General features: G+C 40.2%; 1 protein-coding gene across 1 annotated transcript in view; it reads left to right on the forward strand.

The window, feature by feature from the left end:
* Zc3h6 (zinc finger CCCH-type containing 6) overlaps nucleotides 1-11,821 on the forward strand; it is a 49,234-nt gene extending 37,413 nt beyond the window's left edge. Inside the window, exons 6-12 of the mRNA XM_051144600.1 lie at nucleotides 574-690; nucleotides 1,285-1,396; nucleotides 4,788-4,897; nucleotides 6,461-6,714; nucleotides 8,314-8,825; nucleotides 9,166-9,393; nucleotides 9,887-11,821. Coding sequence (XP_051000557.1) covers nucleotides 574-690; nucleotides 1,285-1,396; nucleotides 4,788-4,897; nucleotides 6,461-6,714; nucleotides 8,314-8,825; nucleotides 9,166-9,393; nucleotides 9,887-11,364 — 2,811 coding nt within the window. The 3' untranslated portion in view covers nucleotides 11,365-11,821. The remainder of the gene's footprint in view (nucleotides 1-573; nucleotides 691-1,284; nucleotides 1,397-4,787; nucleotides 4,898-6,460; nucleotides 6,715-8,313; nucleotides 8,826-9,165; nucleotides 9,394-9,886) is intronic.

An 11,821-nucleotide genomic window follows, 5' to 3' on the forward strand; every position in this document is an offset into this window, starting at 1 on the left:
TAAAGTTTAGTCCCAGCTTAGTTTGTAAGATCAGTGATGCCAGCCTGCTCTTGGGGGTGTCAGTCAGCATGTGGTGTGTGAGAAGTTCTGAGCAGATGAGGCATAGGGAGCCTGTGTACTCTGTCTGTCTGTCGTTTCCAGCTCTCTTCCTTGCCCCACCTACCAGTGCTTACTGAATGGCCACTGTTCCATGGATAAGAGCTTTCATATTATTGTAGTTTTCACGACTATATTATCTGTTCATCTTCCAAGACATAATAGGTTTCTAGAATGTGCTGTTTGTAGGTGAAGTAACCTTGCTTACTTTCCAAGTAAGTCTGCTCCATTCCTGATGCTTTACAATATGCCTAGAAACACAGTTACCAAGAAAGTGCCTTCTAGCAGGTTGCTGACTGTTTTATACTTCAGCCTGCAAAATGAGGAAGATGCCTGCAAGCACTAGCATTTTGAGCGTCTGCTGATAAGGCTATAAAGTTTGTTTACTATGCAGTGGAAAACCAAGATCCATGTAATTATGCCATAATACCTATTGACATTTCATATCTTATATTCAAGTGAATTTTTTTCTTGCAGTACAGCAAACCAGGGAAGAAGTGGAAAGTTATGACTCAGGAGTTTATTAACCAGCACACAGTAGAACACAAAGGAAAACAGATCTGTAAATACTTCCTGGAAGGGAGGTGTATTAAGGTAAATGTTAGCATAAGGGGCATAATAGATCATCTTAACTTTCAAGTCATCTTTAGAATTTTGTCCTTTGTGGGGTGGTAATTTTCTTTCATTGCTCTTATAGTTACAATAATGCTAGGTTTTTAAAGTGCTCCTTGCATTAAATTACTGCCTATGCAAGTTCATTCAATTATATTCTGGGACAGCAACAATTGGTTGGAAACAGATTTAACTGGCAGATATGTTAACACCTGTGACAGATACAGTTGTGGCTGTCTGACAGTACAGCATATATCATTCATGGTCTAGCAGATGCATGGTAGTTTACTTTTTATAACTGGCCTACTAAGTAATTATTGCTAATAGCCTTGTTTTAGACATGACACCAAGATGTTAAATAAGTTTCCATGCTACAGCCAGAAATGGTGGGTGCTGTCAGACACTGGCAGAGCCCTGAGATAACATACATGCGTAGGCAGGAGGTCAGAGGGGATATCTGCTTTGTTCGTGCCTTAGTATCTACAACTAATGGTAACAACCAGAACCCGACCATGGAACACATGGAGAGAACGTAAACAAATTCTTTTTTTCTGCTTTGTTTGTTTGTTTAAACAGGGAGATCATTGTAAATTTGATCATGATGCAGAATTGGAGAAGAAAAAGGAGATCTGTAAATACTATTTACAGGGATATTGTACCAAAGGCGATAACTGCATTTACATGCATAATATCCTTTATAGAAAGTGTGTATCAACCAACATAATGATATCTTGTCAGGGTGGTTTCTTAAACGTCATAAATACAATCTAGAAAATTTAGCTTGGTTTAAAATTTTTTCTCATTGTTTTTCTTTTTTATTAAATGTTTTTTATTTTTTACACATACATTTGTAATATTACACACATATACAATAAACTACCTAAAGCAAGAAGAACCATGACACAATCAGGAATTATATAAATGTTACATTCTTAGAGTTTTGCCTATTTGTATTGGCAGCCTTGAAGAAAACATAGTTCCTATCCTGGTGCTTGGTTTTAGATTTAAAATGACATATGATATAAACCCAGCCTTGTCAGCCATTGCGCTTCAGATAGGCACAGTGCCCAGGGATATAGGAACAGAAAACCTTGTTGTGACTAAAAACCTAGAAGCAGTCAGGGAAAGGACTAAAAACTTGACTACATGCAAGTTTAAATCTTTATAACAGAAACCTACACGCTAAGTAAACACATTAGGACATAGGAAATTATTTATTTATATAACTTAGTAAGAAGAAATGCATTGCTGCAAGAATTCCCTAAAGATTGAGAAGATTGGGAACAAAGAGAAAGATGATTCACAGGAAGAGAAACAACTGGTCAAAAATCAAATGGGACGATGCTTTATGTTATTCACAGTAAGAAGAATATAACTAAAGCCCGACCAAGATAACAGCCATCAGATTCACAGGAGCCCCACTTGTTAGCAAAGCAGTAAGAGAGACACGCTCACAATGGCACACCTTTATTCATGGTGCTCTTTGTCTTCTAAAAGAGTCCACATGCTATGTAACTTGGCAAATACACCTAATTTTTTTGTTAAAATATATTTTGTCTTAGCTAAGAAAATATAAATATATTGCTTTCAAATTTAATATTATTCTTTAGAAACCAGATACCAAATTCTATTTTTAAAAGTTTCTACTCTGTTCTTAGGGACTCATGTCACCTGTAAATAAATGACATTTTATTTCATTTACTTTCATTGTATGTTATTATATTTTGTTGTTTTTTGTCCTGGTTGTTTGGTTTTTGTTTTTAAGACAGTTTGACTGTATAGCCCAGACTGGCCTCACACTCCTCAGGCGCCATTGAGTTCCTAGGCCTTGTGGGATTACAAATGCACGCCACCATGACTTGCCTCATTTTCATTATACTCAGTATGCCTTTATAGTAATGTTAAGTAATAGTTATTGGGGCAGACATAATATTTGTCTTAACGTGGGTTTTTAAAATCAAAGTAAGTGTATTTTACTAAGATTTTTATTAAGATTTTGAAATTTATTAGTTGTTTTTTGCATTAGCCAGAATTAGACATGATTTTTCTCCCTTGAGTTTGTCATTCTGGTTTTATTTTGGGTTTTCTTGTTGTCTTTTTTTTTTTTTTTTTTTTTTTTTTTGGAGACACTGTGTTGCCCTAGAATTCTAGAGGATGTGGACCAATCCAGCCTTGAAATCACAAAGACCCACCTGTATCTGCCTCCCAAGTACTGAAATTGAAGGTTTGTACCACCATGTCCAACCTGTTTAAACCACACAGGTCTTTCCCAAATGTTTGCCGCCCCCAAATAGTACATTTTCACTATACATCTAGATTTTGTATTTTCTTTAGAAATTTATCTTTAAAAGTTAAAGTAAAATTAGTCTGTGGCTTTAATTGTTGGAATTTTTATTTTTAACATGATATCTCCAGACCTCTTTATTTCCTTCATAGATTAAAAAAAAGTGTTCCTATATAATTTTTTGTGCTCTATATTTGATTATTGGAAAGGAATGGTACCTATATATTAAAAGACAACAATATTTTCTATAACTGTTACAAAAATGTTTTTCTTTTTAAAGTACATGTGTAGCTGGGTGTGGTGGCGTGTGCCTTTAATCCCAGCACTCAGAGAGGCAGAGGCAGGTGGATCGCTGTGAGTTTGAGGCCAGCCTGGTCTACAAAGTGAGTCCAGGATAGCCAAAGCTACACAGAGAAACCCTGTTTTGAAAAACCCCCAAGATAAATAAGTAAGTAAAGAAAGAAAGGACCAATGAACATGTGTATTATTACATCTTTTAACCCTCATCAGAGAAACTTTTATTTGCAGTAGATGGTGATTAACACAGACACACAAGCAGTCAAGGTGAAGGGAGTAAGGAGAGACTGGAATGCTAGGCCCAAGTGGGACATGCATGTCCCCTCCCCACCCCAGGGAAGAGTGATTGGAACAATATTAAGAGACAAAGGCAGTAGATGGACTAGTTTTGTATCCCAGGGTGGCCTCTCACTTACGGAAAGCCCCTGCCTCTGTTTCTCCCGAGTGCTGGGATTAAAGGCATGTGCCATAGCACCCAGCTGAGTCTTTTTCTTTAAAAGCATGTTTCTAGGTAGGCTGACTGTGTTCTAGCAGAAGGTTACACTCCCAAGAATATACAGATAGCACAAATTAGACCTGATGATTTTGGTTATTTGGAGGGAGCACAAAGTTGGGTGGATAGAAAAGGGAGTGTATCTGAGGAGAGTTGAGGACTGAATATTATCAAAACATTCTGAACAGAATTTTCAAAGCACTAAATAAAAAATGAGAAAAATATTTGTAGTTATAGAATAAGAGTTTAAACTTTTTAATGTTTTCATTAGTAAAATAATGATTTATAGTAAGTTATTAGATGTGATTACAAATTCTTCAGTATAGTAAGTACTAATAGAATTATATTGATTTAGCTTTTTTGTGTGTGTGTTAAGATGGCTTAAATGAGATATATTTTCTTAACAATGGTTATGAAGGTTTAACATGTAAGTGTTGACTGTTGCACAGCAGATATCCGGAAGTTAACCAGCTTTGCAACAGGTACTTTTTTTGAATGAAAAGATTAGACGTTGGAGCTGGGCAGTAGTGGCTCTCCCTTTTAATCCTAGCACTTGGGAGGCAGAGGCAGGCGGATCTCTGTGAGTTCAAGGCCAGCCTAGTCTACAGAGTGAGTTCCAGGACAGCCAGGGCTACAAGGAGAAACTCTGTCTCCAAAAAAAAATTAAAAATGAAAACAAACAAACAAACAAATAAATAAATAAAAAGACTAGACCTTGGGCCTTGCTATGTCAGCATGAGGAAGCTGAATTCATATCTCTTTGACCCGTATAAAGTTGGGTGCAATGGCATGTGTGTGACCCTAGTGATAGAGGCCACCGGCGAGCCAGGGTTGCTGAATGGTGAGTTCCAGGTTCTGTGTCAAAATCTGTCTCAAAAATTAAGGTTGAGACTGGTAAAGGAAGACATGCAGTGCTCACATCTGTCCTCTGTAGGTACAGACAGATATGCATGCACACGATTATCTTTGATTTTACTTGGTTTGTTCCTTAATGTTTTTGTTTATGTGAATTTCCTTGCAAGTTCTATCATAGTGGAGCAAAGTGCTACCAAGGAGACAATTGTAAGTTTTCCCATGATGATCTGACTAAGGAAACAAAGAAACTTTTGGACAAAGTGAGTAGTGTTTGGCACCATTGATTATTTGTTAGATCTTTCCTTGTGTTTTACTGACATCCTTTTATAAAGAGTATTTATTAATTTGCTAAAAATGGAATTTTTGTATGTTTTGTCCTATTAATGTAGTTTATTGGAAAATAGAATTATTGGTCTAGGAATTTGAGAGCATTTTAATGTGTTCCCTATTCTGACTCTAAAAGAAATAATTTACTTTGAGCAATACTCCAAACTGTTCCCAGGTTTCAGGCTTTCTAGATTCTCAGCCTTTTATCCAAAGGGCTCATACACAGTCAGCAAAGTAGCACTGCAGCTGTCTCGGTGCAAAGGACAGCACAGGCTGGAGCGGCGCCTGTGAGGACTGACCATGGGTTGCGTGAGTGGGCTCAGGAGGAGGGGAAATATAGCATGAGGAGGTAGCCTCTTTACAGTGCATGTGCATGGATGTGTACCACAGGTGTGCATAGTGTCTTGGAGGCCAGAAAAATGTGTCAGATCCTCTGCAACTAGAGGTACAGATAGTTGTGAGGTGCCATGTGGGTTCTGGGAACTTAACCTGGATCCTTTGGAAGAGTAGCCAGTGCTCGTCACCACTGGCCATTGGTCCAACCCTAGTTCTCTATTTTGCTTGATAGCTTAGGTCATATAATTTTGGGTGGGGGAAGGGTTTTGAGAGAGGGTTTCTCTGTGTAACCTTGACTGTCCTGGACTCACTTTGTAGACCAGGCTGGCCTTGAACTCACAGCGATCCACCTGCTTCTGCCTTCCCTAGGGCTGGGATCACAGGCGTGCGCCACCACTGTACTGGCTGTATAATAATTTTTTATTGCTCATGTCTCTTCCCATAAGACACCAGACTTCAATCACATGCACCCAATTGTCCATAAGCATAAACAAGGTGGTAAATAGAGAATTCTCACTAAAAATTTACTTGAAAGACAGTTTGCTCTGATGTGCATGTACCTAAAAGCAGTTGATGCAGGATCAGCCCTTCTATTTTTCATATTGAACACCGAGAATACACTTGAATAAAAGCTGTCTAAATTTGACTATCTGTAGTGTTGCTCAGAGATGAGAGTATATTAGCCAAGTATATGGGGATTCTAGAGGGTTCTGAGGTTGCTTGATACTTATTTGGAGAGGGTTGTGTATATATAGTACATGCAGGTAAAGGAGAAGGTTGCAGGTGCATGATTACAAAAGGATTGTGTGTGGTTGTGTGTGTGTGTGTGTGTGTGTATACCAAAACCAAAGAGGTGTGTGGTTGTGTGTGTGTGTGTGTGTGTGTATACCAAAACCAAAGAGGTGTGTGTGTGTGTGTGTGTGTGTGTGTGTGTGTACCAAAACCAGAGAGATTTCAGACTAAATTATCTTCTATGTTTGACTGCTTTAAAAAACCATTTTAAAATTTTCTCTGAATATCAAAAGTAGTTACCTATCTCTAATTCACTTAAATTTTAGTGTTAGTTTTTTCTCTGTAATGCAAATATCCTACTGAAGATTTTGGTTTTAACTGTGAGGAGGAAAGCTCGTTCTGAAGTGCTAACCTTTCCAACCGTGCAGGTGCTGAATGCTGGCGAAGAGCTCCTGAATGAGGATGAGAGAGAGCTGGAAGAGCTTAGAAAGCGGGGCATCACTCCTCTCCCCAAGCCGCCCCCTGGAGTGGGGCTTCTGCCAACCCCGGCAGAGCATTTTCCCTCTTCTGATCCTGAAGACAGTTTTGAGACAGATCTTTCTGATGATATGAAGAAAATTCCATCTCTTTTTGAAATAGTTGTAAAACCTACTGTGGATCTAGCACATAAAATTGGGAAGAAGTAAGTAAACCATCAAAATGGCAGCACTGTCCCCTAAAGCTCGCATTAAGATACTGAGGAGGATTCCAGGTCCCTTGCATGGTTAAACGCAGGCAGAAAAGCAGTTGTCTGGCCCGGTTTGGGGTTGCTACATCTTTTTTCTCTTTGCCTTTGCCCTTCTTTCTTACTCTGGTGTTTTTCTCTATAGAACTTTTCACAACTTTAGACACTTGGCCATATAGTAACCCCGAGGGGAACTGCTGGTGCATGGAGTTGGCATTCTTGCCCCCTGCTTATGAGCTTGCATTTTTAGGAGTTCTTTCTGAGAGTATTTCCTTAAGGCATTAGAGGAACACCTCTGGATAGGCTGCATTCAGTTTTAATTTTCTAGCAAGGCCACTTCAGCGCTGATTCCCATCTTTTGGTCCCCAGGCCTCTGCTATTGATTACTCTTTTAACCCTGATAGCTCAGCAGGTCTGGAACAAGAAACTAAACATCACAACTAATGTGAGCTCACAGTATTTCACTTAAAGTTAAGAGAACCAGACATGGTGGTAAATGCGCTTGTACTGTCAGAACTTGGGAGCTACAAGGGGTGCTGGTTAGGTGTTTTTGTCAACTTGACACAAACTAGAGTCATCTGGGAACAGGACACCTTAGAGAAAAGGCCTTCATCAGATTGGCCTATAGCCAAGACTGGAGAAGCATTTTCTTGATTAATGATTGATGTGGGAGGACACAGCTCACTGAGGGTGATGCTAGCCCTAGGACAAGAAAGCAGGCTGAGGAAGCTATGGGCTAACCAGTAGCAGGCAGGCAGTGTCCCTCCATGCTCTTTGTCTCAGTTCCTGCCCTGAGTGTCTGCCCCAGCTCCGCTTCATGATGGACTGCGCTGTAAGATGCAGTCAGCCCTTTCCCCCCAGTGTTTATCACAGCAATAGAAAGCAAATAGGATAGGTGGCTTAAGTAGGAGGATTATGAGGCCCAGGCCACCTGGGCTATACAGTGAGACTTTGTCTCAAATTTAAAATGCACAGGAAAACCCACCAGTTTGCTAATATTATATATCATATTCTAATAAATGAACTAAGAGAAAGATATAACTACATCAAGATTAGAAATGTAGTGGGAGATTCATCACTGGGCAGTTTCAATAAAACAAAAAATGAACTGACAAAACTATTAGATGTGATGAATTAATAAGTCTGTATTAAAAGTGAAGTCTTTCGTATGCCAGCAGTATAATAACTCCCATTGGAGATCATGGTTAGAACTGTATGTTTAGATGGTAGGATTTTAGTTTTGGTGTAAAGAAGTCTATGTATACCAAAAAAAGAAAGTCTCCTTGTGTGGATTCAAGGTGACTTTCATTTATCCTGGCAAGTTTTTTTGTATTTCAAAACAGCTGGTAGTGAACAGCAATTAGAAAAGACCGTGTCTGAAATGAAAGCAGGAGACACATGTGTTTCTACCTGCCAATGATATAGGATAAGCAAGCTCTTAAACACACGGGATTCTAATTGAATATAAAGACGATACTTAGTTTGTAACTATTTTAGGAGCATTACTTTTTTGTTTGTTGAACTGAAAAATACTGTTTTGTTTGTTTTGTGTTACAGACCACCAGCTTTTTACAACAGTGCCTCACCCCCAGGACCACAGTTTGAGGAAAGCAGTCCCTGTCCACAGCATATGTACAGTTCTGAGTCAAGTCCAGGTCCAGGACCTAATGTGCCCCAAGGATGTGACAGTCCTGTGAGGCACCCAGGCTCCCCTGGACATCATCCACATCATCCATGTGTGGGGCCTCTTGGTCCACCAACTCAAGAGAGCTCACATTTGCCACCTGCTTCGTCTGAAATGATAGGCCCTCATAGTCAAGCTGGAGGGCTTGTTCAGCTAGACACACCACCAAGTATGGGTGGAGCTTATCATTCCCCAGGCTTCCCAGGACACGCGATGAAAGTCCCCAGAGAGAATCACTGCCCTCCAGCTTCACTGTACCAGCAGATGCCTGGCGAAGTGCAGCTTGGCACCGACTCTGAGGCCCTGCAAGTCCCAGCCGAGCTTTATGACGATCACTACCCACAGCACACTGCACGTGGTTTCCAAGCACCTGACAACTCTGCTGGTAAGAGGACTGTTGGAGTCAACTCATTTCTACTTTAAAATATTAAGACTTGCTTTTCGTAAAAGCATATGTTTTTAATTAAGTAAAATTGATGAAATTGAAGCCTTGAAATGTTTTCAATTTCTTCAAAACTGTAGAAACAAACCTTTAGCTAACTTCTGTTGCAATAAACTTTTCAATAATATTTAAAAACAGAAAACTTAAAACCATAGAATTTAACTTTATTTTAAATATTTAATTCTACAACGTAGGAGTCTAATATGGTGATTAGGAGACCTCCTGTCTCTTATGCTTTGGTGAAGTTTGAACTCACAGTGTCTCTCTTCTGTTGTGTCTGTAGATGAAATGTGGCATGAAGAGTTTGCCCAGCAGCAGCCTCCTATTGCTCACGGCTCCCCTAACCTGGGGAGTGGGCCCAACAGCAGCAGCAATATGTGTCCCTGCCCTCTGCCTGCCTCAGGGCTCCCTCCTGCCGTTCAGAGAGCTCTTTTCATCCGATTGACTCAGAGATACCAAGATGAAGAACCAGCTGCCATCCAGACTCATAGGGCATCAAGCAAGGAAGAAGGTTTAATACTTCTTGTCTTTTGAACTAGGTTAAAATGTGAAAATGAGTTCCTCTGCCCCGTGTACTTCTAGTTTGCCTTGTAGACCTCCTCTTAGAATTGTTTCTAGCTTCAGTGATAGGCTTTGAATAACTGTTGCAAAAGTTACATTTATACGTAAGTGTAAGTAAGATGGCAAATAGAGTATTGGTTCAGAAAGTTTACTTGAAATATACAATTTGCCTTACATGTACCTAAAACCAGTTGATGGAGGATCAGCAGCCCTTCTATTTTTTATAGAACATTTTAAATATTGCGAACACACTTGAATAAGAAACTGTCTAAATTTTATTGTTACTAGGGTGGAGAAATTGGCACAATTGTTCAGAGGTGAGAGTTCATGTAGCCAAATAGGTGGGGATCCCTTTTAGTGATTAAAATAAGTTCAGTATGTATGTAGCCTTAAGGTTACACATGAATGCTTTGTTCTTAACCACCAGCTTCTTCTCTACTTAGATGATACAGTTAACTGGTATTCCAGCAGTGAAGAGGAAGAAGGAAGTGGTGTCAAGTCAATATTGAGGACATTGCAGAAACACACAGGAACTCTCAGAAATCAGCAACACCCTCCCACAGAGCTCAGCATTCCTACTGACCCAAGACTGGCTAAAGAGAAAAGAAAAGGAAGTCAGGTGGTCGACCCAAGGCTTCGGACTGTCCCAAGGCAAGATATTAGAAAGCCTTGTGAGTCTGCCCCAGTGGATCTCAGACTTGCGTGGGATCCCCGGAAATTAAGAGGGAATGGAAATACTCCCGGGGGCTCCTCAGTTAGTGGAGCAAAGTCTGATTTACATCATGCACATGCTGGTGCAAATTGTAAACCCAAAAGAAGAGATGATGATGATGAAGATACAGAAAGGGAACTGAGAGAAAAAGCCTTCTTAATACCTTTGGATGCTTCACCTGGTGTAGCACTCCACGATCCAAGGTCACAGTTAAGACAATTCAGTCATATTAAAATGGACATTATTCTAACCAAACCCAACTTTGCAAAACACATTGTGTGGGCTCCAGAAGACTTACTCCCAGTACCTTTACCTAAACCTGATCCAGTATCTTCAATCAATTTACCTCTGCCCCCGCTTATAGCTGACCAGAGGCTCAATAGGTTATGGAATGCAAAAAATGATCATCAAAGTGCCCTGTCCCTTGATCCAAAATCAGCAGCCAAAACCAAAATGAATCTAACACACAGAGAGGGCTACTTAGAGCCGTTGGGAGACTTACATAGTTCAGGGGGTAAATTAGGAGACCCTAGGCTGCAAAAGCATTTTGATCCTCGGCTTCACAGACTGTCCAATACAGAGTCTCATCAAGTGGCTTTGAAGGACTCACATGCATCAAAGAATGCCCCACCCTTAGCTAAATCAAACCCTGCTTTGTCACAGCCCTCAACAGCAGTACCTATTAATGCTGGCCCTGTGACTCTTCCTCCATATGCCCCCAAACTCTCTTCCTCTGATGGCCTCCCACTGGGAACTTCCAGTTCTGTTCTTAGTGGCATCAGTTTGTATGATCCTAGAGACAAGGGGTCAGTGTCTGCATCAGAGCTATCCACCATTTCTTCGGGAGAAAATGCAGAGAACCAGAAGAAAGGTGGCTTGAAAAGTAGTGATAAAAACGAACCTTCCCCTGAAGAAGTGATCCCACCACAGCAACCTACTGCAGATGTGAAGGTCCCTGTCACTGGGCCAGCCGACATGCAGGCGGACATTCTCAGGAGTGCTGATAAGGTTCCGGTCCCTGCTGTGCACAGTCTTCCCATTCAGGCCCTAACAGGCTTAATTAGACCTCCATACGGTGATCCAAGGCAGGCAAGAGAGCCAGGACAGGCAAGCCCAACCCCAGATGAGGATCCCAGTACAGAAGCCGATGACAAATCTCTGAAAGAGGTTTTTAAGACATTTGATCCAACTGCGTCACCATTTTGTTAGCTGTTGTGTAGTTAAGCTGTTCTCACGCTGACTGTCACAGTCCTCTGCTGTTTTGTAACTGGTTTACCTCTATAGTTTATTTTTTAAATTATAAACATTTTTCAGCTGCTAGTATCAGAACCACATGAACTTATATCCTCTAAAGTCTGTGGTATTTTATATAATATTTTTGTAACTTCAAGAGACTGTAGTATAGGAATACATATCATATTAGCTTTAGTAAAAGTACTTTTACTGTTAAAAGTGAACCATCATGAACACAACACTCAGCCTGAGTATATGCCAGTTGTCTTTCATAATCATTGTTTAGGGTAACAGTTACCACTTTTATATGGTTGTTTAGTTTCAAGCAATATTATATACGCTACTTTTGAGAATCAGTATTTTAACTAGGATCCTCTCTTCCAGCACAAAACTGATTAGTGTGTAACGCCAACTGCTAAGTAAGATGGAAGGT

This window comes from Acomys russatus, chromosome 4 (genome assembly GCF_903995435.1).
Source record: "Acomys russatus chromosome 4, mAcoRus1.1, whole genome shotgun sequence".
NCBI classification, from domain to species: Eukaryota; Metazoa; Chordata; class Mammalia; order Rodentia; family Muridae; genus Acomys; species Acomys russatus.